This window comes from Nycticebus coucang, chromosome 18 (genome assembly GCF_027406575.1).
Source record: "Nycticebus coucang isolate mNycCou1 chromosome 18, mNycCou1.pri, whole genome shotgun sequence".
In the NCBI taxonomy this organism is placed as follows: domain Eukaryota; kingdom Metazoa; phylum Chordata; class Mammalia; order Primates; family Lorisidae; genus Nycticebus; species Nycticebus coucang.
Window position 1 is genome coordinate 75,864,506 of NC_069797.1, and position 27,646 is coordinate 75,892,151.

Sequence of the window (27,646 nt, forward strand, 5' to 3'; positions counted from 1 at the left end):
GTGGGGGTCTCAGAAACGCCCACTCTTTGCAGTATGTCTTCAGGCCATGCCTAGCGACCAGGAGCCTGGCCACATCATGTAAGGGACTTCTTGTCAGCATGGAGAGCAGCTTGGGTAAAATCTCAGTGTGTGGCCAGAGTGGGTACGGACCCCGGTGTCTCCTTGCACTCCCTGCCCTCTGGTCCTGCCTGTCCTGCCCCCCAGCCCTGAGTCCGTTGTGCTTCTATCTGGAAGGTCCCAGTGGCCTGAATTCAGCACCAGTGTTGGGAGCAAGTGGGAGGGGATGAGGGTCCCTGGCCACAGGCCAGCAAAGCCACCCAGTCCCTGCCCCACTGGGTACCCTGTCCCCCACTGACACTTTCCTGAACAGGCTGCCCCACACTAGCTGTCCCAGGATATCCGTCCATCCTTCCTTCCGCCTCAGTGCTTTGTGGCTCCAGAAGGACGGAGAGGAAACCGGAAATTGTTAACATCTCATTCACATGCCACCACACACCGAAAGCCCCGGGGAAGCCGTGGGAAAGGACGCTGGCCAGCTACGGCCGCACGCAGGGAGTAGGCGTCACCTTGCAGGGGTGGGGGGGTTGGGGGGGCGAGGCAGTGGCTCCCCTCACGCAGGCTGCTGGGTGGGGAGAGGAGAGAGCAGCTGCTGGCCATTCATCGCTCATTCATTTGCTCAGGGCACCGTACTGGATGCTTCCGCTGTGTTGGGTTCATAAGCAGCAAACAAGACAGACTCAAGGAGCTCTGCACCCCTGGGAAGGGGAAGGCCTGCCAGGAGCAAGTGAGCTGGGCTGTCCCAGGCAGCGGGATCTCTGTGAAGAGCTTGTTGAAAGAGCCAGAAGGTGGCCAGGGAGGCGGTACATGTGCGGGAACTGGAGAGCTGAACGGGGGCGGGTGCTTTATTAACAAGACATTGAGCATTTACTGTGCCAGGCCCAGTGCTGTGTGCTTTGTAAGTATCTCATTTGATCCCCAGTGTGAGGCACAGAGAGGTCTAATTACTTGCTTCAGGTCACATAGCATGTCAGTGGTAGAAGAGGATCTTCCCTCCCAGGATGCTATCTTATCCCAGGTGCAGTGGAAATGACCCAATTAATTTAAGATTGAAACCATCCTCCTGGTACTGTGAGGAGAAAGGATAGGGGAGACAGTTAACAGCAGTGGCTTGGATCGGAGGTAGCTGTTAGCAGTCAAGTGGCCACCTGGCGATATATTGGGTTAAAACTGATGGACTCTGGGATGACGGTAAAGGGATGGGCCCGGGGATGGCTCTTGGATTTCTAGCTGTAATAACTGTGTTGGAGAAGGCCTAGAGTTTGGGGCATGTTCAGTGTGAGTTACCTTTCCAACATCCAGACTTGGTGGCAGCAGCCGTGGCCACTGAGTACTTAGCAGAGGGCCTGGCACAGCAGCAGTGGGGACAGTCTGCTGCATCATAATGGACCAGGAATGGTCAGGTTGGCACCAGCTGTGAATCTGGACAGAGAAGTTGGCTCCATTGGCATTTAACACCCAGCGGATGGGTGAGTTCTGCTGGGGAGAATGTCTATCAAGGCACCAGAACTGGGTCCACATGTAGGGATGGAGAAGGAGCTGACAGAGAGGCCGAGGACAAATCCCTGGACACAAGAGGAAGGTCCGCAAGTTCTGCACAGAAAGCAAGGGAGAGGGGTGATCTCCGTGCACTTGGCCCCCCAGAGGACTGGTGGTTCCATCTGGTCAGACCCCCAAGTCTGGAGGTGCATCCGAGCTGCAGGCCACACTGCGGGCAGCAGGGAAGGTAGAGCTGGCTGGCGAAGGTCACAGTGCACCTGCTTCTTCCTGGGCTTGGATGCCCTGTGACCTGGCAGCATTCCCCCAGCTGTGTTCCAGAGATGACCAAAGTGGCTGTCCCGAGGGGTGCAGGGAGCTGTCCACACACACTGCTTTTCCTGGGCAGAGCCTGGGGCACAGAAGCAGGAGTGTGTTTCTGAGCCTCCCATAGGGGGCTTGTCTGCCATCTCTTCACCTTTCTGCCCACTCCCCCACCCCTCCCTCTATCCACCAATCCCCATCCTTACCTCCGGGAGGTTTGAAGTCTCCAGGCCGCACCTGGGAGATGCATACGCTTTCAGGGGCCCTTTCTTTGGCTTATCCATCAGTTGATTGGTTCCTGTGGGAGAACTAGGGGGTAGAGGTGTTGGGATGGGGATCTTTGTTTTGGACGCCCTGCTGAGAGAGGGGAGGAGTCCAGGCGGGGCAACAAAGGTGAGGGCCCAAGTGGCATAGAGGTCCACTCCTTCCACCTCTTCCTCCCCCCACGGGAGCATCTGGTGCTGCTGCCCTGCCCCACCTTCCTCCCAACCTTTCCAGACCCTCCATGGAATCAGACCCGGAGATGTCTGGCCATGTGTTAGGCCCCTCTGCCACTGGGGCGCTCAGTCAGGCTCCCACGCAGGGGCTGGGAATGTGCCCCTCCCTGCTGGCCTCAGCCTGCCGCTTGCTGAGGGCACCTGGCATTAGGCAGTGGGAGTTGCTTGATATCTTTGGGGAGGAAAGCTTTTTTTCTACTCAGCTCCTGGCAGGGGACACCCTGCAATACCCTGGAGACCCTTGTCTTCTGTTTGTTATTTCAAATGATTTCATAAGTTGGGGCAGGCCAAGCCCCCAGCCCTGTCCGCATTTCACCACTAGGCTCTGGTGTGTATCTGCTGACAGCCCTGCTGATAGGAGGGGGCTGTGCACCCCCAACCAGGGGGACATCCCTGATAAGAGGAAATTCCATCCCGTAACACATGGCCATGGTCCACCACCCCGGGGCGGGGGGAGCTTTTCTTTTTCATTTTAACTTTGCAAACATTTGCCAAGGCATTGGCATGCATTTCTGTGGTAGTTTGGCCACTTCTGACATAGAGGGCTGGGGGGTGCTGATTGCTTTGGGGGGCACGGCTCCTACTGGAAGGCTCCTTGGGGTGGGAGGGGGCCTGGGAGCACCTTCCTTGATCTGCCTCTGCAGTGGATGCGCCAGCCAGGCAAGGGGACTGTGGAAAGGAAATCAAGACTAAACCCTGCACTCCCCCCCCCCACCCCAACACAGGAAGTCGGAGGGTTCATCCATGGCCTCCTTCATGGCAGCCTAAGTCCTGGGAGCAGCTTTTTAGGAAGTGAATAGCAACAGTTTGCAGGTTGGAGCTCGCTCTGACCAAAGATTGATGTCTCAATAGGCGGCAGAGCCTGGAGAAAAAACTCAGCAAGGGAGGCGGTTGCAAATGAGAGAACAGAGAAGGCCTCTTCCAGAAAGGGGTGGGTGGCGCCCTGAGCCTTGGACTTTGTCCAAATCTGACTTTACCGACTGGGGCCAATTGAAACCCTGTGTTGGCAGAAATGCTCAGCTTCTTGGGATTCTTTCCTCGACAATAGATGAGATTTGCTTCAAGTGTTTGGCAGGGGAAATGCTGGGGGAGATTTGGCTTGCAGTGAAGTGGGGACTCCTGCCCCTGCCTGTGGGGCACCCCAGTTCCTGAATGTGTGAAGGAGTCTGAATGAGGACTGGCCCTACCGCCCTGCCTCTCCTAGGTCCTGCAAAGGACATGGAGTCCAGTGTACCCTCTCTACCTCGTGGCTCCCCCAAAGGGAGAAGACATTGGAAGACATTTGCAAGGAAACCATAAAACTGCAATTTTGCTTAAGTCTTAGAAATAGGAAAGTGCTCCACCTGGGAGAGAAATGCAGCTCTTTGCTTTTGCAAATCCTTGTATTTCTTCGGAGAGGCCAGAGTCTTTGTGCTCAGTTTCTGAGCCGAGTCTCCGGAGTTTCAGGTGGGAAAGCAAAGGCTCAGATTTCTGGCATCCCAGGTCTTAACCAGACGTTGAGGAGACACTTCCTGCCCTGTACAAAGTGTGAAGTGTAATTCGATTTAGAATTACTTAGCAAATTAGATGAGCCATGTGCACTTTTAAAATTCAGTCCTTGATCGCCGCCTGCACAAATTTGCAAAATTTGGTCATTTATATTCAGTGTTTCCATCTTTAGAAGAGAACAGGAAGTCCCCGTGACATTTATGGGGCATTTGTAGTAGCTTGGGTGAGTTAATAGGAACACAGCACAGTGAAAACAGAGTTGAGTCACAGGGAAAGAGCCTGTTTTCAAAGCCCCCAGAGAACGACATTCCACACCTCCTCTGCCCACCCCATCTGATCTCCGTTGTGAACGGCCCCTGTACTCCCTTGGGTGCCTCAAGCCTCTTCCAGGCTGAGAGATGAAGATCAGATAGCCGTAACCTCGGCCTGCTCTTTGTTACCTTTGTTCTTGGATTGATTTCCCATCTTTAATAATTTTTAGTGCCCACCCCAAAATAGCCGGGCGTTGTGGTGGGCGCCTGTAGTCCCAGCTACTTGGGAGGCTGAGGCAAGAGAATCGCTTAAGCCCAGGAGTTGGAGGTTGCTGTGAGCTGTGTGAGGCCACGGCACTCTACTGAGGGCCATAAAGTGAGACTCTGTCTCTACCAAAAAAAAAAAAAAAAAAAAAATAATAATAATTTTTAGTGCCCACCCCAACCTATGAAACCCAGAATTTTTTTTCTTTTCCTTTTTTTTTTTTTTTTGAGACAGAGTCTTACTCTGTTGCCCTAGGGTAGAGTGCCATGGTGTCATAGCTTACAGCAACCTTAAACTCTTTGGCTCAAGAGATCTCTTGCCCCAGCCTCCCAAGGAACTGGGACTATAGGTGCCTGCTGCAATGCCTGACAAGTTTTACCCTGTCTCACTCTTGCTCAGGCTCTTCTCAAAACTCCTTAGCTCAGGCTGTTAGCTCAGCCTTGGAACCCAGAATTTTTTTTTTTTAATATTCCTTTATTTATTTATTTATTTTTGCAGTTTTTGGCCTGGGCTGGGTTTGAACCCACCACCTCCGGCATATGGGGCCAGTGCCCTACTCCTATGAGTCACAGGGGCCGCCCAAACCCAGAATTTTTGTGTGTGTGTGTGTTGACAAAAGTTTGCTGAGTGCTGAAGGTAATTCAGAGATAATTCAGTTAAATTCTCACCAGACCAAGTTTTTTTTTTTTTTTTTTAGAGACAGAGTCTCACTTTATCACCCTCAGTAGAGTGCTGTGGTGTCACAGCTCACAGCAACCTCCAGCTCTTGGGCTTAGGCAATTCTTTTGCCTCTGCCTCGGCCTCCTGAGTAGTTGGGACTACAAGCGCCCACCACAACGCCCGGCTAGTTTTTTGCAGTTTGGCCAGGGTCGGGTTCGAACCCGCCACCCTTGGTATATGGGGCCTGCATCCTACCCATTGAGCCACAGGCAGCACCAGACCGAGTTATTTTTTAAATTGGGCTTTACTGACCTAGGGGTTCTTTGAACCTTACAAGTTTTCCACACATATTTGCATATGCATCTGTCTTCAGTGGGTACTTTCTGGAGAGAGTCCTTTGTATCAGCTTCTAAGAGAGGTTTCTGACTCACAGATAGCCCGTTCCGCCCGCCGCATCAGACTCTGAGTCCTTATGCGTAAGAGACTACTTCCAATCTGTCTGGGAGTCTTGACTAATAAACATTTTAATAAATGAACTTCATGTTTTTATGTGCCACCACTGTTTTCATTCAGACACCCTCAAGCCTATGGTGTCAGCTTTTCATTACTAGGAAGTCAGTACTCAAGAATGTTTGTCAAATGAATCAATGTTGTGGTGCCGGTCTGCTAGGACCCTGAGATCTTTTTCCACCATTATTGTTTATAGCCGTTATTTTTAAGCGTCTTGTTCCAGGCCAGTTCCTTTTCTAGGATCTGCCCTCTTGTGTCTGATTTCCAGCCCTGTTGGCTTCCCATTTTCTTTTCCTTCACCTGCATTTCCTGAACAATAGCTTCTCTCTCCACCCACCCACTCATACCAGAGGCCCGGAGTCATCTTTGAGGCCTCTGTGGATTTTGTTAGCTCAACCCAGGGTGGCCTCCCGGAGGTGGAGTTTCCAGCAGGGTGGGGTGGGGTAAGGATTTCCGTATCTGCATTTGACAGGGGCCCTGGGTCTGTAATGCCTCCTTGTTTGGGAGGTGGGACCTCTGGTGCCTCAGAGGTTGCCTAGTAAGCACCAGTGTTCTGGGAAAGCCACGGGCAACCAGAGAGGGCTCCTGGAATCAGGGACCCCCACACCAAGCCCATAGGCTGGTAGGCCTGCCTTTCTCAGAAGTTTTGGAGATCAAAATGCTAATTCCCCTTGACAGGCCTGGGGCATCCTTAACCCCAGAAGAGCCCTAATGATGCTCCTATCGTGGCAACCGTAGAGGGAGCCCGAGGCCTCAGTGCCACATCTCTGCCTTCTGGGTCTTGGTGCAGGGCATCCTCCTGCCTTTTCATGGCACTCAAGTACTCAGCCTGGGTGGTCACCTGCCTGGCTTCAAAACCTGCCACTGCTACACTAGAGCTTTATTCAGCATCTTTGTGGGAGATTTCTGGGGACAGTGGGCAGGGCAGGTGGACCTGGGGTTGGCAGGGACCCAGAGGGCATTGTAGGCACCCAGGGAGGTAGGAGGGAAGAGGGAACAACTTAGGTCACTCTGTCCCCCCGTGTGACCTACACTGGGGATTCACTCACCTTTAAGAAGCTCCTTTGGGCTCAGTACCCGTAGCACAGTGGTTATGGCGACAGCCATATACACTGAGGGTGGCAGGTTCGAGCCCAGCCCAGCTAAACAACAATGACAAATGCAACAAAAAATAGCCGGGTGTTGTGGTGGGCACCTGTAAGTCCCAGCTACTTGGGAGGCTGAGGCAAGAGAATCACTTAAGCCCAAGAGTTTGAGGTTGCTGTGAGCTATGATGCCACGGCACTCTACCCAGGGCGACATAGTGAGACTCTGTTACACTCAAAAAAGAAAAGCTCCTTTGCAGGGGACAGAAAACATTAGAGGTTTATGGGACCTGATGTCCTTGCATGGGCTCGAGGTGCTTCAGGGCTTGAAGTGCTCGGGCGTCTGCAGATAGCTGTGCAGCTGCAGGCAGGGGGTGGCCCCAGGGTCTGGACTCCAGGGAGCCTGAGGGTGGCAGGAAGGAAGCCTTCACTAGAGGCCTGGGCAGCTGGCAGGGTGGATCTGCTAGGTGACCCTGGCCCCCCTGGCATGGCCAGGTGGCTGCAAATTCTGCTTAGGTACTATGGGTGGTGATGAACCAGGTGTGTGGGGATGCAGGCGTGCAGGCCTGGGTTCTGGAGCTGGGCACAGGCTGAATTGGGGTGAGATAGGGGATGGCATTAGTTTTGCCCCAAGAGCCTGTCCTGGGGCTGCAGGCCTAGCTATCATACAGATGCCCCCTGGAGCCATGAGCAGAATGGGGCAGAGGCTCAGGAGCTATTGCCCCAGCAACTCCACCTCTGCATTTGACCAGCAAGGTTGATGGGACGTTTGTGGGATGCAGACAGGGAGGGGCGGGGCAGAGAAGGGGGGCCCTGGGTGCTGATTTCTAAGTCAGGCCTGGCCAGCCTGCTGTGCCACGCCTCCTCCATCAGCCGCCTGGCCAAGCGGCCAAGGTTGGCTCTGGCACCCTGATGAAGTGCAAGCATCCCCAAAATGGGACACATCCGCTAGCTGCCTCCTCTGGGGCCATTTTCCAGCCAGATGTGTGTCCCCAGACCCCGTCCAGCAATACACAGACAGTGATCCAATACCGTCACCCGTGGCAGGCAGTAGGGTGTAGGTGAGAACTGTCACTTGGTACAAATGTCCCCAGATGCTGCTGGCTCAGGGCTGTGTGTATTGTAGCTCCATTCTTCCCTTCTTTAGACTGACTTTCAACTCCAGAGACAAGAAAGCCCAGTAGGTCCCCAAGATGGGCAGAGTCGAGTCACAGGCCCAGTGACCAGCTGCCACCAGCCCTATGGGTAGAGAGGGCTCTCCTGCGAGGGAGTGGCAGATGGGCCTAGCACAGGCCTGGGTTCAAAATGAGAAGCTGTCAAGGTCTCCTGCCACAGGCACTTACGACTGCTTGCCACACCCAGAAACTTCCTTGCTGGGAGATGACAGGGCATTTCCCAGGGCACTGCCTGCACCTCAAGCTGGAGGACTCAGCCTGCGTGCTGGTGTCCGGGCTTCCTCTGTCTCTGAGCTGTAGCCGGCTGGTGAGCACTCCTGGGCACAGCTAGGCCCTTCTCAGTCCAGCTCCACTAGAAATGCCTTCCTGCCCACTTCCCTCCCTCCCTTTCTGTCTGTCTTTCCCCGTCCTTCCTTCCTTCCTGCCCACCTTCCCTCTCCCTTAACTGAGATATAGCTCCCATACCATACGGTTTGCCCATTTAGAGTGTACAGCTTGGTCGCAGTTATGTCACCTCTGTCTTCCAGAGCATTTTCATTGCCCCCAAAGGAAACTCCATGCTCAGTGAACAGTCATGTGGCCCGCCCCGGACCATCTGCTCTCGGTGTCTATAGATTCACCTGTTCTGGACATTCCGTATGAATGGAAGCATATAATACGTGGTCTTTTTTGAAGTTCATCTGTGTTGTAGCTGAGTAATAGTCCATGGCGTGGACTACTGCATTTTGCTGATCCCTGCACCTGCTGGTGGACCTTGGTGCTATTTCTTGAGTAGCCATTTTGTGCCAGTCCCAGGGATAGGAGCTGGTCTAGCACCCCATGGATTCATGGAGCTTGCAGGGTGGGTGGGGAGATAGTCAGGAAACATGTAGCCAGTTTCCTAGGCAGGCAGTTCAGGCCGAGTGGAGGGAAGTAACTTGTAAAGGGTCACTTGGAGCCGGGACCAGAGCCAAGGGCCCCTGAGTCTCAGCCGGGGAGCCAAGAGGGAAGTTCTGTTTGGACTACTGCACGATCTGTCAGTTACAGCCCAAACCAGAAGCTTCTGAGACTCAATTGGACAGAAGTAATAATAAGGCTGGCTAACCAAAAGAATTGGAGGCAGGAACCCAGAGGGCTGGATGCCTGCAGCCCGTGTTCACACAGCATTACTCACAGCGGCCAAGAGGTGGGAGCAACCCAGGGCCGTGAAAGGATGATGGATGAATAAACAGCCTTAAAAAGGAAGGCATTTATAACACATGCTGTGGCGTGAACGTACCTCAAAGATGCTGTGCTGTGTGAGGTAACCAAGTCACAAAACACCCCGCTGGTGTGAGGTCCCCAGATAAGCAGATTCATGCCAGGGAAGTTGGAATCTGTGTAAGCCACAGGGAGAGGGGAGGGTGGCAGTGCGTGTAAATGGGTATAGTTTCTGTAGGGATATTGAAAAGTTCTGGAAATCGGTGATGGTGTTGATGCCACAGCATCCTAAATGTGCATCCAAACACTTCAGCATGGTTACAGTGGCCCAAACTTTGTTATTTTGCTGCAGTAAAGCAAATGATTAGGCTGGAGGGAGGCATAAAGCAGGATTGTGATGGAGGTCACTTGGGCCGTCCCTCTGTGGAGGACGGTGGCAACATGGCAGGCTGTGATGTCACCTCAACCTGGGAGTCCGGAGAGGAGAGAGGGTGACGCAGTGGCTCTGGAGTGCAGCCGCCCCTGGGGCTGTGTCCAGCCCCCTGGAGCAGACCTGGCCTTCCTTCCTCAGAGCGGGATCTGCAAAGGCAGGAGCTTGGCAGTTTGCTCTGTGGTCCAGGGCGTGGCGAAACTGTCCCCCAAGTCTTTTCCAAGCAGAATTCAGGGCAGCCATGGTCAGTGAAAAGGCAGGCAGTGCTGTGTGGTCTTGGGTAAGCTACTTAACTTCCCTGAGCTCAAGTTTTCCACTTAAAAAAAAATAGATTTCCTTCTTGCTCTGCTCCCTGATTCGAATGTAGTTACAGTCACCCTGGCTATAAATACGCAGCCTTTCATTTTACTGTTGAGAGCCTTCTCTTCTCATTGATAGCATTCCATGAAGTTTGGGTGTGGAACAGAAATTCAGGCAATGAGGCCATGGGAGTGAGAGTGAGGTCCCAGCCCCAGGCAGAAGTCACTGGGCCAGCTGGGGGGTGGGGCAGGTAGGGACGGGCTGGTGGGCAGCATCCCGCTGGGGCAGCTGTGGAGTGGGCCTGACTGTCCCCATGGGGGTGCCATGGGTGAGCCTGGGGCAGCAGAGCCCACCATCGCCGTCCCTGCCAGCCTCTTACTGGGCTCCTCTCGGGGTAGGGAGGTCCAGCTCGTCTCTCCAGCTTGCTGTGGAAATGTGCCCCCTGTCCATCTTTCACTTCTTATAGCCTGCATGTCCCCATCAGCAGGGGCAGACCACAGCATAATGCCACAAAGCCATCATTCCATGAGTGTTCCCTCCATGTGGAAAGCTCTGGAGATCCAGCGAGGAGGATCCAAACTGGTCAATTGTCCTTGCTCATCGTCTGTGTTGAAACACAGACATTAATTACCTATCACAGAAGTGTGTGAAGTTTCAGGGTTGGCCTAGCCACTTCCAGTGGCATTTCAGAAAAAAGAAAAATCACTCTGTGGACCTCAGTTTCTCCGTTTGTAAGAGTAGGTTACGCTGGAATTCTCTACTGTCCAATATAGTTGCCTTTAGCTACATGTAGCTATTTAAATTTAATTAAAATCAAGTAAGAATTCATTTCAATTCCTGTACTACTCAGTTTCAAGTGCTCAAAAGTCACATGTGAACATACTGTGGCCGTTTCTCAAAAATTAAAAATAGAACTACCATATGACCCTGCAGTTCCAATTCTGAGTATAAAGTTAGAAGAAATGAAAGCAAGGTCTCCAAGAAAGATTTACCCACCCACACCTACAGGAGCGTTATTTCCAATAGCCAACAGGTAGAAACAAGCTAGATGTCCATGGACAAATGAGCAGATAAATGCAGTGTGCTCCACCCGAGGGAGAAATACTAGTCAGCCTTAAAAAAGGAAATTCTGACACCTGCCAGGGAGGGATGACACTGAAGGATGCTGTGCCAAGTGAGATCAGCAGGTCCCGTGTGGGCCCACTTACCCGAGGTCCTAGGAATAATCAGATTTACAGAGAGTGGAGCTGTGGTTTCTGAGGCTGGGGGAGGAGAGTTGTTTAATGGGAACAAATTCAGTTTTGTGAGATGAAAACGTTCTGGAGATTGGCTGCATGCCAATATGAATATACTTAAAACTACTGAGCTGCACACTTAAAAATAGTTAAGGTGGTAACTCTTAGGACAATTAGAAGGAAAAGCAGTGAGTGGCCTGTAACTACCACAATGGGTAAGGCAGGCCAGAGGCGTTTCCATCATCACGGAGGGTGGGGTGGGGTCCTTACCATCCCTCCCAGCTGCCCAAACACCCCGGGGTTCTGGGGCCAGACTCTGGGGGGGGAGCCTTCCATGGAAAGTGAGGGTTCAGCTTTTGTCTGTGGGCACAGGGGGTCTCTGCTTTTCCCATGTGGGGGTCCTGAAGGTAGATCCTCTCTCCAGAGAGAGGCAGGCTCTCCACACGTTTCCAAGGAGGGTTGCAGAATGGCTGTCACCTGTGCAGAGGCCCTTTCCTGAGTCCACCGGCAAGATGGCTCTCGCCTGTGTTTTTATTATTATTTCTCAAGCAGGCCCTTGGTGGGCAGGATGTTTGGTTTGGTTTGAGTTTCTGCAGGGACTGTTGGTGCCTGTGGAGGGGCCCAGTGAAGCCGAAGGACCGTCCCTCTCTTTGGGCTGCAGGGCCTGCTGGGGGGTGAGGCAGAGTTCAGGGGCAGCGCTTTTCTGCCCAGGAGGCTGGGGGTGAGGCAGGAGGGGGCCAGTCCAGGCCCAGGCAGAAAGGCTCCCAGACCCACGGACAGATGGAAGCAATTTTCGGTCACGTGGCCAGACTGGCTCCAGGAAGCGGCCCCAAAGCCACATGTTGTAGGGCCAGATGCAGCACTGTGTCTTTGTTTATTTAAAGATGCTGGAAGCCCAGGGGAGAGTGTTTCTGGGGAGGGAGCCTTCCAGGGCCTGGGGGAGGGGATGGACAGCTGGCGCCTGGGCCCCCAGCCCCACGGAATGAAGATTTGTGGACCCCCTTGGCAATTCCTGGCATTTTTTATGTATGTTATTGTTTCGCTGTGCCCCCAGCTCCATGAAGTAGGAATCATTTTGCCCTGTAGAGGCTGAGAGGACAGGGAGGTGAAGTAACTGGTCCAGGAATCCAGGACTCTCACTGCTCTGACTCGAAGACTCAGCCTGCTCCTCTTTCACCTCTGCCTGCCTTGGCCTGGGGATGGGGGAAGGAGTGTACTGCCCCCCTTCCCGACCACTTCGGTGGGACAGAATGAAGAGGGACCAGAAGTGGCTTACCAGGCCTTCTTGGGTCGGTTGGCATTTCCCCAGGAGGTGGAGGGCAGCCGAACTGAAGCCTCTGCTGGCCCCTCTGGCCACTGGCAGGGTGGGTGGCCAGGCTAGACATGCTTGGAAGTCTGCGCTCCACCCTCCACCTCCAGGCCCCTGTCCCTGGTCCGTGGTCCCCAGCTGACACAGGCTCATTTCCCTTGTGGATGCCCCTGGTGGGTGCCCTGTGGGATGAGGACCTTCCCAAGGGGTAGGGGAAGAGCCCTGGACGAGAGGAGGTATCTGCACGCTGTGTGGGCCCTCCCTTTGAGCTCACGGTACACGGAGGGAGAAGAGAAGAGAGACCTTGAGGCCGGGACCCTCCTGGGAGGCAGGATGAGCTACGAAGTCCCTCTTGGCAGGCAGGGCTGTGGGAAGAGGCTGGGCCCATGGGGCAGGGTGAGGACAGAGGAGCAGCTGGGCCGCCCTGCCGTGGGTAGCTGAGGGCTGGCCAGGCAGCTCCAGCCCGCAGAGGTTAAGAGGCAGCGTCGCCTCTGTGGACAGGGTGTGTGTCTAGACCTTCAAGTGTGTGCGTGCGGCATGTCTGGGGTGTGCTGGAGCAGAGAGGCTTGGGTCTCCAGTAGGCACTTCCTGGGGGTCCTGTTCCAGCTCTGGGCCTCTGACCAACCAGCAGATGGACTTATAAGGGAAGCCAGAGACGGGATTGTCGGAAGGAGGAAGGCTCTTGCCTTCCTACACAGTAAAGAAGCTTGAGTTATTTCGAGAGTTCAGCCCCACCTGCCTGCCCGCAGACCTGAAAGCAAAACCTGGTTCTTACTGGTGGGTGTGGGGCGGCCAGTCCAGGGAGGAGGGCGGAGGCAGTGCTGGTGCCCCCATTGGCCGCCATGCCCCAGGACAGCTCTGTGCCCAGGTATCCCACTTCACCCAGGGGCATTGGCAGGATGTAGAATTGAACACACAGCTCGACTGGGACCTGGTAGGAGGAACAGGTGTGAGTCCAGCCCCACTTTCATCAGAAGGCACATAGGAGACTGTCCCTCCCCTCTGTCCTGGCGGCCTATAAGGCCTTTGGGCTGTGGCAGGTATTGCTTACCTGAGCCAGGTGAAGGCAGTGGAGCAATCCATCTACCTGGTGGCCAGGGCAGTGGAGAGGGGGGACTCAGGAGCTCTGGAGCCAGGGTGGGGGCAGGTTGGCAGGGTGTAAATGAAAAAGCACAGCTGAGCGAGTATGGTGGAGCCGCCGACCACCTGCATTCTTGGCAGATGCCCACGGAGAGCCCCTGTCGCCTCCTGACTCCTGTGCTCTTTTTGCAGCCACTGAAGCAGCTTCCAGCTGCATTGGCGACATGGCCGACACCCCCAGAGACGCCGGGCTCAAGCAGATGCCTGCACCACGGAACGAGAAGGCCCCTGTGGACTTCGGCTACGTGGGGATCGACTCCATCCTGGAGCAGATGCGCAGGAAGGCCATGAAGCAGGGCTTCGAGTTCAACATCATGGTGGTCGGTAAGTTCCCAAAACCCCCACGGGAACCAGCCTCAGCATGAGCTACCAGGCTCAGTCTACCCTCTATAAAACGGGGTGACACCCCTAGTCTCAAGGACGAATTGCCAGTGCCACTGTGTGTGCCTGGGAGGAGGGTCCACAGCCACCACCAGCTCGTCGGTGGGACCTCTGTCCTCACATTAGGGGCCCCTGAGATATCAGCAACATCCATCTTGTGCTCTGAGTTCTGTGGAAGCTTCCCCCTGGTTGTGGCTCCAGCCTAGCTCCCCCTCCACCCAGCAGGCCTGGCTGGACACCTGAGGAGTGGGGCTGAGTGGCTTCAGTACCCACCCCAGTCCATGACCCTGCAGAGCTGGAGTCAACCAGGGGAGGTCCTTGGCCAGTCAGAACTGGAAAGGGTGAGGGGCCCAACTAGGGCTTACACTGGGGTGTCTCTGGTTTCTAAAGCCCCTGGGTCCCATTCAGCCCTTGCTACAACCCTGGGAGGGGACACACATTTTCCAGGTGGTTTGCAAGGGCAGAGAACCAGAATCACTATTTGACTCCCCAGACCATGTGCTGCCCGCTCCCCTGAGGGTTCCGGGGAGGTGGCTCAGCCCCAACCTCCAGGAAGGGGTCCTAGAGGACACTTCATCTGTCTGGGCCTCTTTGTCCTTTTACACCTGAGAACAATGGTGGCTCCCATTCCCACTCAAGTTCTTTGCCTCTCAGGGATGCTGGGTGAGGGACAAGACCCGCTAGGAAAATTGTTAGGCTGTTGAAAGAAGTCTAGAGACCCACACGCTGGCAGTGCCGGCCCCACAGTGGCCATTAGTGTCTGCTCTTCTCTTCCCCCCTGATCAGCAGTGTCCCACCTGCAGAGCCACAGCCAGGTGGAAGGACGCCTGTCTGGAGGTCCACAGACTCCAAGTAGAATTCCCAGCTTTGTCCTCACTAGTGGTGTGAGCCTATGTGTCTTCCCCTAGGCTTCTCCTCTGTGTAGCTTGGTTCCTTGTCTATAAAACGGAATAATCGTGTCAAGTGAGATGCTATGTGTGGGCCCCTGGCAGGTCCCTGACATGTGGGTACTCAAGAAGTTGCAGCTGGCTGTAGCTCCAGCCACATGCACCAAGCTGGCGGGTTTGAATCCAGCCTGGGCCCGCCAAAACAACAACCATAACCAAAAAATAGCTGGGTGTTGTGGTGAGTGCCCGTATTCACAGCTACTTGGGAGGTTGAGGCAAGAGGATCGCTTAAGTCCAAGAGTTTGAGGTTACTGTGAGCTGTGATGCCACGGCACTCTACCAAGGGTGATATAATGAGACTCTGTCTCAAAAAAAAGAAAGAAAGAAAAAAGTTGCAGCAGTAGCAGTGATAGTGGTGGTGGTGGTGTTGATGGCAATGGAGGTGATGATGGTATGATAGTGATGGAGGTGATGGTAGTGGGTGATGGAGGTGACGGTGGTGATGGTGGAGATGGAGGTGATGGTGGTGATGGAGGTGATGGTGGTGATGGTGGTGATGGAGGTGATGGTGGAGATGGCAATGGAGGCGATGGTAGTAATAGAGGTGGTGGAGGTGATGGTGGTGATGGAGGTGATGGTAGTGATGGAGATGATGCTGGTGATGGAGGTGATGGTGGAGATGAAGATGATAGTGGTTGATGGTGATGGTGGTGATGGAGATGATGGTGGAGATGGAGATGATGGTAGTGATGGAGATGATGATGGTGATGGAGGTGATGGTGGAGATGAAGATGATAGTGGTTGATGGTGATGGTGGTGATGGAGATGATGGTGGAGATGGAGATGATGGTAGTGATGGAGATGATGATGGTGATGGAGGTGATGGTGGAGATGGCGATGGAGGCGATGGTAGTAATAGAGGTGATGGTGGTGATGGAGGAGATGGTAGTAATAGAGGTGATGGTGGTGGTGGCAGTGGAGGTGATAATGGTGATGGTGGTGATAGAGGTGATGGTAGTGATGGAGATGATGGTGGTGATGGAGGTTATGGAGGTGATGGAGGTCATGGAGGTGATGGTGGTGATGGAGGTCATTGAGGTGATGGTGGTGATGGAGGTCATTGAGGTGATGGTGGTCACGGAGGTGATGGAGGTCATGGAGGTCATGGAGGTGATGGTGGTGAGGAGAGCCCATCCTGAGATGGCCAAGTCAGGGATTCTCTGCACCAGCTGTTGTCCACCAGGGAGCCCGTGGTTTTCCTTGAAAGGTGCTATCAGAGTCCAACATCAGTGCACTCGGGCTTTTTCAGTACACTGCAGACACAGCCTGCACCTGTGTGGGCAGGGCAGCGCAATGGGCTCTGAGTCTGAGGTTGTGTGTCATGTGGCATCACTGTCGCGTCCCCGGCCTCTCTCAGTCATGCATCGACTCCTTGCCCCCATACACGGTTACGTGTCTCAGCGGATGCTGCTGTGCAGGCCAGCCCTGGGCAGCCAGTGGTAATAGTGGACACCATGTGACACGGAAGAGCCCCCACCCTGCTGTTCACACCAGCTCCGCAGGGGCAGAGGGCTGTTTATTCCATTTTACAGATGAGGAAACAGAGGCACAGTGAGGTCAGATGATTTGCCCAAGTCCACAGCTGGTCAGGGAGGAGCAGTTTGAACATCCGAGACCACTCCCAACTTTTAAGTTCCCACCCACCCTAATGAACTGTGGGGATTCAGCCACCTGGCATGTTGTGGGTGGGCAGCCCTGGGGCTCCTCTCTGAGCCCTGCTTCCACCCTGCCCTAAACAAGAGCCACCAGGAGACTCCCTTCCAGAAAAACACAGGGTTACAAGGGCTTCTGACTCCTCCTAGGCACAGGGGTGCCCAGACTGTCACCTCTCAGGAGGTGACTCTTGTCCGAGGCTGGCCTGGCCCTGGAGCCTGGCTATGTGGGTTTATACTTGTCACTGGACGCCTGGCTGAGAGGGTGAAGCCCACAGGCACGGTCTGCCTGGCGGAGGCACTGGGATGTTGTTAGCCCAGGCCTCACTGAATTGGGCAGGAGGGGCCACATGAGGCTCTGGGAGCCCTGACTGACCTCCCATTCTCTCCCCAGGGCAGAGTGGCTTGGGGAAGTCCACCCTAATCAACACCCTCTTCAAATCCAAAATCAGCCGGAAGTCAGTGCAGCCCCCCTCAGAGGAGCGCATCCCTAAGACCATTGAAATCAAGTCCATCACTCACGGTCAGTGGCCGGGGGTGGGGGTGGCAGGGGGTGCAAGGGTGCCCGAATCAGGCAAGCCCAGGTCCCCGAGCAGGGAGCTCACTGTGCTCCTCCCCACCCAGTAGTATGGGGACGCTGGTGGATTGGGCAGAGTGAGGGGTCAGGGGTGCTCTGGAATCCCATGGGCCCCAGCACACTGAGCTCTCCCCTAGACACCTAAGTTTTCCACCCAGAATCATGGTGGGCACCAGGATAACTCTTGCCAGCCTCTGCTCCGCCATCTCCTCGGCAGTCATTGCCATGGGGGGAGGTGTCCATGGCCCCCCTGACTTGGGTGCTGTGGTTCCGCAGACATTGAGGAGAAGGGCGTCCGGATGAAGCTGACGGTGATCGACACGCCAGGGTTTGGCGACCACATCAACAATGAGAACTGGTAGGGGGTCCAGGGACCACAAGCTGGGAGGCCCTTCCTCCAAGAGGAGGGACACTGAAGGGAGGCTTTGGACTCACACCCAGGGTTGGAGCCATGGAGGGCTTCTCGGCCTTGGTGGTGCGGGGCCCGTCTCCTAGGGCCCAATGTGTTGTTGAAGGCACATGTCTTGGGGGTCTAAACTTTTTGGACCAAAGCAGAATCACCCTTGCTCTTCTCCCACCGCCTTGGAGGTCAAAGGTCAGCATGGGGAGGCTGCTTTGGGAGCGCAAAGATGAGGCTGTGGTGACTCAACTTGGAAGTCCAGCCCTCCCCAGGCCGTGTGGGGGGAAATAGGGTGTAGGGCTGCATCCTGGGGCTCAGGGCCTGCTGGGGCACCAGGTGGGAGGGTCCCATGTGCAGGCTGACCCGGCCCCCCCACAGCTGGCAGCCCATCATGAAGTTCATCAACGAACAGTACGAGAAGTACCTGCAGGAGGAGGTCAACATTAACCGGAAGAAGCGTATTCCCGACACGCGTGTCCACTGCTGCCTCTACTTTATCCCCGCCACCGGCCACTCGTACGTCCTAGCAGCGTCCTATCTGGTGGTGGGTGCCCTGGGTTCCATGCCGTGGCCAAAAAGTGCCATATTCCCTGCCCTGAGCAGAGAGGGGCTGAGTTGGGTGCCGTGGTGGCCAGTGTGCCGTGTCTGTGGCCCTGGGCCTTGCTCTGACCTCTTCACTATGTGGCTTCCCTGTCCCTCTCCCCACCTCTCAGCCTGGGCCTGAGGGAGCCAAGCATCAGGCCAGGCCGGGGCTGTCCCGGAGCTTGGAGATCTGTGTCTTGGCCTGTCCTGGCTTTGCCAGGCTCTAGCAGGCAGATTGGGCCCCTGCAGCTGTTCCTCTTGCCTGACCCTTTCTTGGGCTGGGCCCTGCCTCATGGGCCCCCCGAGAGGGTTTGATGTATTCGTAGGTGAGCACAGGGAACAGTGTTGGGCTGGACCATGGCTGCTGTCCCCACGTCTCTGGCCCCAGGCTCACCTGGAGCAGCCACCTGTCACAGGCTTCTGGGTGCTGCGTAAATTTCTTCTGCCTCGTCTTCCCAATCAAAGCCACGCAGACATCTGAGCCCCTTTGTAGACATGTGTTAGAAACTGTGGGGACTTGGGACCTCAGGGCTGAGGGTGCTCAGAGACGGCCCCATCCCGGCCCTCCTGCCCTGCTCAGGGGTGCTGCTCATTCATTTCCCAGGGTGCTCCTTCCCTCTGTCCCACACTCATGGCTTGGATGGACTCATTCCAGAGTCTTGCTAGCATGGACCCCCTTCGAGCCCTAAGCTGGCACCTGAGAGCCTCATCCCCAGGCCTGGAGGTGGGGGGCTCTCCCTTGCTCCCCCATGTCCCCCAAGCCGAGTCTCATTCACGTCTTCTGTTTCAGTCTTAGGCCCCTGGACATTGAGTTCATGAAGCGCCTGAGCAAGGTAGTCAACATCGTCCCAGTCATTGCCAAGGCCGACACACTGACCCTGGAGGAGAGGGTCTACTTCAAGCAGCGGGTAGGGCTTGGGACTGGCCTGGACATGCTGCAGGCCTGGGGCCACCCCAGTCCGAGGGGCACCAGTGGTCACTCTTCACAGGCTGGTAGATGCTGGGGGGTGTCATCCCGGGGATGGGCCCTCAATAGCAGCTTCATGGGAGGTCTACTGTCTGTCAGTCTCCAGAACTCAAAAGTCTGGGGTTTGGGGAAGACACAGACCAGGTGCACGGTGACCCTCCCTTCCCTGGAGGCTGAGGGGCCCGTCAGATACAACCTACCTGGTTCTTAGTAGATGGAAGACAAGGGGCTGCTGCTGCTGCTTTGCCACAGTCCGAGGCCACTGCCGGCTGGGTGGGGCAGGGTATCCGAGCAGGAACACCCACCCTGGGCCACTCCTTCCTAATGGGTGAACCACCCGGGGAAATTTTACGACCAATCACCTCCAAACTCTCAGCCCCAACCTGAGCCCTGGCATCAGGGACTTTTCCCAGCATGCCTAGGGGAGGACTGTCCACGAAGCGGCAGGCGTGTCTGCAAGGGGAAGGGAGCGAGAAGCCCCAGAAGCTCCACTGGGCTTGGCACTGTGTGGGAGGACATGCCTGTCAAACAGTGCCATACTGGGCTGGCCAGCTGCAGGTGTTCCCTGTGGGCAGGATTGGGGGCTGCACCAGGAGGGTTTCTAGGTAGGGTTTCAGGAGGCAAGCGTGTGAGGTCATGGAGAAGAGAGATAGGAGATGCTTGGACTGATGGCCAAGTGCCCCTGGGGACCCGCGACATTGCTCAAAGGGTGGGTCTGCAGCTGCCCCTTCTCCCCAAGGGAGGCACATGGTCCCCCAGACTCCTGCCCAGCCCCAACCTCAGATAGCTCAAAGCTTGGACATTACGTGGTGGACAGACTCTGGCAGGTGGGCGGAGCTTGCTGTGGGGACCCACATCTCTACCCCCATCCCCAGATCACAGCAGACCTGCTATCCAATGGCATCGACGTGTACCCCCAGAAAGAGTTTGACGAGGATTCAGAGGACAGGCTGGTGAATGAGAAGTTCCGGGTGAGCGAAGCCACTAGGACCCTGCTCCCCCGGACACTTAATTCCTGCTGGAGGGCATGGCAGGGTTGGGGTTTCCACCCTGTCTAGGGGCTTTGTGGCAAGTTGGGGGACAGCCTTGAGCCATGAGGATGTATTCTCTGGGGCAGGAGGGGATGGGGCCCAGGTGTCCACACTGGCCCTCTTGGGCTATTGTCTCTGTCCGGGAGCAGGGACAGGCCTTTCCACATGTGACCAATGCCATCTGCCCCTTTCTCAGGAGATGATCCCATTCGCTGTGGTAGGCAGTGATCACGAGTACCAGGTCAACGGCAAGAGGATCCTGGGGAGGAAGACCAAGTGGGGCACCATCGAAGGTACTGCCAAGCTGGTGCCTGTGTACCCAGAGGGGGAGGGTGCGGGTGCCCGTGCAGTGCACAGTGTGGGAGGGTGTGGGTGCCCCACGTGCAGAGCAGGAGAGTGCAGGCACCCTGTGCACAGAGCAGGAGGGTGCGGGTGCCCTGTGCAGAGCGGGAGGGTGCATGTGCCCCGTGCAGAGCGGGAGGGTGCGGGTGCCCCGTGTGCAGAGCAGGAGGGTGCGTGTGCCCCGTGCAGAGCGGGAGGGTGCGGGTGCCCCATGTGCAGAGCAGGAGGGTGCGGGTGCCCTGTGCAGAGCAGGAGGGTGCGGGTGCCCTGTGCAGAGCGGGAGGGTGTGGGTGCCCGTGCAGTGCACAGCGCAGGAGGGTGCGTGTGCCCCGTGCAGAGCGGGAGGGTGCGGGTGCCCCGTGTGCAGAGCAGGAGGGTGCGTGTGTGCCCCGTGCAGAGCGGGAGGGTGCGGGTGCCCCATGTGCAGAGCAGGAGGGTGCGGGTGCCCTGTGCAGAGCAGGAGGGTGTGGGTACCCTGTGCAGAGCGGGAGGGTGCGTGTGCCCCGTGCAGAGCCGGAGGGTGCGGGTGCCCTGTGCACACAGACCTGTGGCTATGGCCTGGGCTGGGAGCTGTGGAAACTTCAGCTCTTGCGTTGCCCCACCTGGTTGCTCCCACTTGACCATGGGACAATGAGAGGGCGGGCGAGTGGCTTGTCCAGGTGGCCCCATTGTAGTCTCCCATGGGGCAGGAAGATGTCCAGGGAGGTGGACTCTGGTTCTAGGATGGGGGCTGCCAAGTTCTGGGTGTGCTGCTGGCTATTTCTCAGGCAGCTGTGTGTCCCTGGACAAATCGCCCAACCTTTGAGCTGAGCCTAAAAAAGTGCTGCACTGTAGCTCTGTCCAGCCCTGAGAACAGATGGACGCTCAGACCTTCCCCTGAAGAAGTTCCCAGGCCTCCCACACCGTAGAGCCCTGTGGCTGCTCTAACAGATTAGCCCTGAGTGGGGCTGACAGCAGCGGCCTGTGTGCTCACAGTTCTATAGGAGAGGTCAGAAATCCGACATCGGGTGTGGCAGTGGTTTCCTCCTGAAGGCCTATCTCCTTTTGGTGGCACCTGGCAGCTCTTCATGTCCCTTGACCGTAGATGCATTGCTCTGCTCTCTGTCCCATTGTCACAGGCCTCAGTCTCTTCTCCTCTGATGAGGACACCTGTCATTGGACTTAGGGCCCCACCCTAAGTGGGTCATTCCCAACTGAGGACCCTTAAGACTTTTTCCGAACAAGCTCACCATCATGGGCACCAGGGTTGGGGCCTGGACGTGTCTTGTCTTTTCTTTTCTTTTTTGAGACAGAGTCTCACAATGTCACCCTCGGTAGAGTGCCATGGAGTCACAGCTCACAGCAACCTCCAACTCTTGGGCTTAAGCGGTTCTCTTGCCTCAGCCTCCCAAGTAGCTGCAACCATAGGCGCCCGCCACAATGCCTAGCTATATATTTTTTTTGTTGCAGTTGTCATTGTTGTCTAGCTGGCCTGGTCTGGGTTTGAACTTGCCAGCCTTGGTGTATGTGGCTGACAGAGCCACGGATGTGTCTTTTCTGGGGCCACAATTTAACCCATCACGGGCCTGAGTTTCTTTTACTCTTCTTCTCTGTTCCTTCCTCGTTAGAGTGAGGGGCGGGTAAAGGGGGAGTAGGAGGAAAGGCCACTTAGTTCCTCCAGAGCTACTTGGCTGAAAGTCCTGATAGTGAAAGGAGCAGAAAGCCCAGGCTCCGAGTTTGGGCAAGTCTCTCAATCCTCCAGGGCCTCAGTGTTCACCATCCACAGAGTGGGTGAGTCTGCATTCTAAGCCTTTAAAAGTAAGTTGAGAGGATGTCCAAGGACCACTGGAGGTCTTGGGGAGCAATTGCTTTAAGAGACTGGTTATGAGTGGGGTGTGATGGCTCATAGCTGTGATCTCGGCAATCTGGGAGGTTGAGGCAAGAGGATCACTTGAGACCAGGAGTTCGAGACCAGCCTGAGCAAAAGAGTGAGACCCTGTCTCTATTAAAAATAGAAAAATAACTAGCCAGGCATTGTGATGTGCACCTGTAGCACCAGCTACTCAGGAGGCTGTGGCAGGAGGATCCTTTGAGCCTGGGAATTTGAGGTTTCCATGAGCTATGATGACTGATGGTGGTGGTACTCTAGCCAGGAGGACAGAGCAAGACTGTCTCAAAAAAAAATAAAAAAGAGGCTCAGCGCCTGTAGCTCAAGTGGCTAGAGTGCCAGCCACATACACCTACACCGGAGCTGGTGGGTTCTAATCTAGCCCGGGCCTGCCAAACAACAAGGACAACTACAACCAAAAAAATGGTCGGGCATTGTGGCGGGCGCCTCTGGTCCCAGCTACTTGGGAGGCTGAGGCAAGAGAATCGCTTAAGCCCAAGAGTATGAGGTTGCTGTGAGCTACGACAGCACCGCACCTACCCAGGGCGACAGCTTGAGACTGTCTCAAAAAAGAGAGAGAGAGAAATAAAGCAGTTACGGTGACAGTCCCCAGGCAGTGAGCGCTCACTGTGCGGTCACTCAGAGAGCGTTATCCCCTTGAATCCAGAGGCTACCATCCTCCTTACTGAGAGGAGGAGCAGTGAGACAGGTCCCAGAGCCCAGCAGTGGCCCAGAGGAGAAGCACATGGGCCTTTCCCTGGGGGCCTGCCCTCCCTGCCCCGCCCCTGCTGGGCCCTCCACGTGGGAGCTTCCTGGCCGCGGTGCTTTCCAGTGTCTGCCCACACTGTCAAGCCTTTTCCTGGGCTGTCCCGCCCCCCACCCCTCCCTTTCAGTTCCTCTCCTCCCTGCTGGAGGAAACCTTGCTATTTAGGAACCTTTTCATGAAAGGCTGGTGTCTGAAGCCAGCAGGGACCTGCACGGGCAGCAGCGGGAGGATTGACGGCCTCTGCTGCCCCCTGGTGGTTGCTGCGGGTAAGGGACCTGCTGGTCAGCGAGCCCGCTGGTGAGCACTCCCGCCCTCTGTGCACTGTTGTGGCACCACCGTTCAGCTGAGCCTGTAAGGACAGTTGTGAGGTGGTGGTTCCTACACCCCAGCAGCCTCTTATGAGGACCCTAGAGACTTCCCCAGAACACCGATGGGCTCGATCTCATTAGCTGATACCTGGCCAGCGAACTGGCTGCCGTGTGCTCACTCCTGACAGGTGTGGCTGTTAGGGGCTGTCCCGTGTTCTTGGCTCCTACCTGGTGTGCACCATCTTGAGGGCTCTTCTCCATCCTTAGAAACTACCATGGTGTTGCCAAGAGGGAGGCAGGAGGTGTTATAATAAACCACAACCCAATCACTTAGTCCTCTCCTGTCCCTGAGAGGCAGGTGACATCATTATGCCCAAGACAGGAAGCAGGGGTCACACACCATGACTTGGGAGAGCCCTGTCTTTCTGCCAGCTCTCACTGCCTCTCAAAGTTCCTAGAAATGCCTGAGAGTCAGTCTGCAAAAGGTTCTAGTGTGGACACAGCCCTGCAGGGGTGGGGGTGGGGGGTAGGACCAGGCCGGGGCAAGAGGCGGCTGAAATAGAACCAAGAGCCCTTGAGAGCCAGGCAAGCTGGAGGCAGGTAACTTTGCCCTGCCCTGCCCTGCCCTGATGGCTGGCTAGGTGGAAACCAGACCTCTTAACTCTGAGAAGAGCCGTGTGGGTCCTGAGTCCTGCTCCAGCCCCAGAGCTGTGTAACCCAGATGGACTCCCATGTTCTCTAAGCCCTCTTTTCATAAAACAACCAAAGAGGAATCATGGCAGATACCTTGCAGGTGTGCAAGAGTGGGTCCGTTACTCCTGACAGGAGTAGCTCCTGACACCTTTCCACCTGCCTCCTCTGCCCCCATCAAAAGCTCTTGTGTTCTATGGTAATCGTACTAACCCAGCCTTGGATGGCCATGTAAGTTACAAAGCACTGCAATGAAGTGACCACTCTGCGATGGCCACCAGTGTGCTCAAGTTTGCCTATGGACAGCATCCCCCCCACTTCCTGCGTCCCCCAGAAGTGACCCCTGTCCTGAGCTTGTGCTTGTCACACCCCTGGGCTGCTTTATGTTATGTGCTGTGTACATGTCCTTGAGCAATGTGGTGTTTGGTCTGTGGGCTCTTGAACTTGATACAAGTATGGTCTCTGTGCACACGTGTGCCCTGAGCATGTGTGTGATGGGCTGAGCCATGTGGGAGAACACCCAAGGGCCACGGGTTTCTTTAAGATCCCTGCTCCAATTGCAGCCCCTGCCTGTCTTCGGGTCTCTGCTGGGACGTCGTGTTCTTCCCGGGAGCCCTCCCTGGTCACCCCAGCGGTACAGGGCCCCCACTTTCCTCACTGTGACTCCTCTTCCACACTCATCTTGGCTTGGTCACTGTGTCATCTCCCCACTAGCCTGGAACTTTCTGGGGGGTAGGAGCTGAGTCTGTCCAGTCCCCTGGTATCCTCAGGGCAGAGCAGTGCCAGCCACCTTGTCCTCACCTATAGGGCAGGTGACTCCCCTCTCTCCCTGGCCCACAGGGTGGTCCTTGGAAGCTGCCCTTGGCACCAGCATTCTGGGCGGGAGGGTGGGCGGGGACCTGGGCAGGGCTTCCCCACCAGGCCACTAAAGCCCCCATCTCCTCTTCTCAGTGGAGAACACCATGCACTGTGAGTTTGCCTACCTGCGCGACCTCCTCATCAGGTGAGAGATGGCTAGGGGCGCTCACAGCCTGTGTCCCTGGGGGAGGATCCCTGGGCCCCGCCCTGACCCTGCCCCGCCCTCCCCGCCCCGCCCAGGACGCACATGCAGAACATCAAGGACATCACCAGCAGTATCCACTTCGAGGCGTACCGCGTGAAGCGCCTCAACGAGGGCAACAGCTCCATGTCCAACGGTGTGGAGGACAAGGAGCCGGAAGCCCAGGAGATGTAGACGCCACCCCACCCCCAGGACCCTGCCCCCGAGTCCTTCCTGTCCCCCCAGTCTGCCCACCTGCCCCATTTTATTTTATATAATTTTCTCCAGTCATCATTGTCCTCTGCCCCTTTGACACGCTGCCGTGTAACACGATAAGGTGTGACCTCCGGAGTGTGTCTGTCGTTAGCCAGAGGAGGGGCGCAAGGACCCGCGGAATCTCCTCGGCCCTTTGTCCCCACACCCAGGTCCCCAAGGGCCAGGAGAGCACTCCACCTGTGCCCACCCTCCCTACCGGTGGAGTTCTCGGAGCCGGGGTGCAGACCAGGCCCTGTGTGAGCAGAGGGGCCCGCAGGCTGTACGTGCCCCTCCGTCCCTCTCAGCCATGGACACCGGAATGTGTCGGGGGCTGTGCCCAGAGGAGGATGGAGCCAGCTAGGTGGACCTGGACACCCCCTATGTCCTCCAGCTCCATGGGCGATCACACAGACCATGTAACCCAGAGAGCACCCGCCCCTGCCCTGCTCCCCAGGGGAGGCCAGAGAATTCCACAAACCTCAGTTGCTGATGGCTTAGACGCGCGAGGCCCTTGGCAGCTGCCCGCCGGTAAGCCCATCCTGGAGCAGAAAGTGCCTTTATCTCAGCCGTCCACATGAGCCACTTGAGCCAGACACAGCCAGGTTGGAATGAGGGAGGCATTTCCACCTCCCGGCCGTCCCACCCTCCCGTCACTACCTCCCACGGGGCTGCAGGGGCTGCCGTGTGCTGGGCTGGGATAGAGGACAAGGGAAGGAAGGGCAATGCTCCCACCCCTGATTTTTGGGAAGGTCCAAGCAAGTGAATCTGGTTGGGGAGCAGAGGGAGGAAGCAGTGGAAGATGCTGGAAAGAAAGTTGGGGGTGGGGCATGTGGGCTGTTTGGAGGGACCTGAGTAGCCCCAGGGCCCACCCCGCCCTGCCCCGTGTGCCCAGGGAAGAGAGTGTGTGAGTGTGCACGCATGTGTGTGTGTCCCTCTGTCCAGTCTTTGGTTTGGCCCCAGACTGGGCTATGGTTCCCTGACACTCAGTCCTTCTCCCTCCTGGCTCAGGCCTTGCTGGCCCTGTGACCCAGGTTGGTGGGAGGCCGAGTGAGCCTAGGCCCCTGCACCCAAAGCCCAAGATGAGGGGTCGGTGTGCACAGTCCTTAGCCGGGCTGCAGAGAGGGGTTTCATGTAGCACGGCCCAGCCCCCTCACTTTGTCCCCTCAAGGAGACCAGCAGGGGCCATCCATGCTGTGCACAGCTGGCCAGAGTCCCTTCCTGCTCCTGTTCCTGTCTTGCTCCAGAGGGGAGAGAAGGGCCTGCGGAGATTGCACACGTGAAGCCGGGGCCGGGTGCAGATGTGGGGTGCGTGTGCGTATGTGGGTGTCAGCGTGTTGAGTATTTCACCCCTCCCCCCACCTATGAGAGGAAGGGCCCCTCACCAAACCCTTCTGCGGGATGGTTTACTTGCCAACTTGCCATGTTTTTGCCAAAACCAAAACTTTGAAGGAAATGTCCATCTCCAGTGCCAGGGCCCAGGCCACAGGGTGGCAGGTGGCAGCATCCCAGCCCCGGGCTGGCTTCGCTTTCCTTCTCTGTAACCAGATTTGGGAAACCCATTAGCTTCATCAGGCTCTGTTCCACAATGGCCTTTTGCTTGGTGCCTCCTGAGAAAATTGTCTCTTTTTGTATAAATAACTAAGTGTTGAAAATGTATTTCCTGAAATAAATGTTTCAGATGCAAACCTGGAGGCCTCTGGACTGAGAGTGTTTCCTCTTTTCTGCCCCTGGGGGTGTGTCCTGTTCTGCATCTCACGATGGGCGGGGTCAGTTGCAGGTGGAGGAGAAAGGTCAGGCCCAGATTGGATCTTGAATTCAAACTCCTGAGAATTAAAATCACACACGCAAACAGGAATTCCCTGGGAATTTTTTTATTCTAGAGCAGGTCCTGAACAGAGCACTTGCTGAATGAGGATGACGTCCAAGTGATTGCTGGGGAGTTGCTTAATCTACCTGGGTGTGGAGGATAGAAGGTTTGGGGGATTTGAAACGCACTTGCTCCTGGAGATGAGGAGAAAGTGAGTAGCAGATCTTAACGCGTTCATCTGAGGGAGGGCCGAGGGGCTACAGCAATGCTTTTCAGCCTTTTTTTTAATCTCATAGAACACTTGAACCTATTAAACTGTGGCACATTTAAATTATGCTGATCTAAAAAGAAGTAAAAGAACATGCTTACTGTGCTTTGAACTTCTTTTGAAAAAAATTTAATTAATGATCTTAAAAATGTTTCAAGTTGGCCTGGCGAGGTGGCTCCTGCCTGTAATCCTAGCACCTTGGGAGGCCAAGGTAGGTGGATTGCCTGAGCTCATGAGTTGGAGACAAGCCTGAGCAAGACCTCGCCTCTAAAAATAGCTGGGCATTGTGCCGGGGACCTGTAGTCCTAGCTACTTGGGAGGCTGAGGCAAGAGAATTGCTTAAGCCCAAGACTTTGAGTAAGCTATGATGCCATGGCACTCTACTG

General features: G+C 55.8%; 1 protein-coding gene across 6 annotated transcripts in view; it reads left to right on the plus strand.

Moving 5' to 3' along the window:
* Window positions 1-26,874, plus strand: part of SEPTIN9 (septin 9) — a 170,967-nt gene extending 144,093 nt beyond the window's left edge. For all 6 annotated transcript variants that reach the window (XM_053567612.1, XM_053567615.1, XM_053567613.1 and 3 more), the window contains 9 exons: window positions 13,514-13,705; window positions 16,756-16,884; window positions 17,215-17,296; window positions 17,717-17,854; window positions 18,711-18,828; window positions 19,763-19,858; window positions 20,115-20,211; window positions 24,843-24,894; window positions 24,990-26,874. In XM_053567612.1, coding sequence (XP_053423587.1) covers window positions 13,514-13,705; window positions 16,756-16,884; window positions 17,215-17,296; window positions 17,717-17,854; window positions 18,711-18,828; window positions 19,763-19,858; window positions 20,115-20,211; window positions 24,843-24,894; window positions 24,990-25,125 — 1,040 coding nt within the window. In that variant the 3' untranslated portion in view covers window positions 25,126-26,874. The remainder of the gene's footprint in view (window positions 1-13,513; window positions 13,706-16,755; window positions 16,885-17,214; window positions 17,297-17,716; window positions 17,855-18,710; window positions 18,829-19,762; window positions 19,859-20,114; window positions 20,212-24,842; window positions 24,895-24,989) is intronic.
* Window positions 26,875-27,646: the final 772 nt, after the last annotated feature.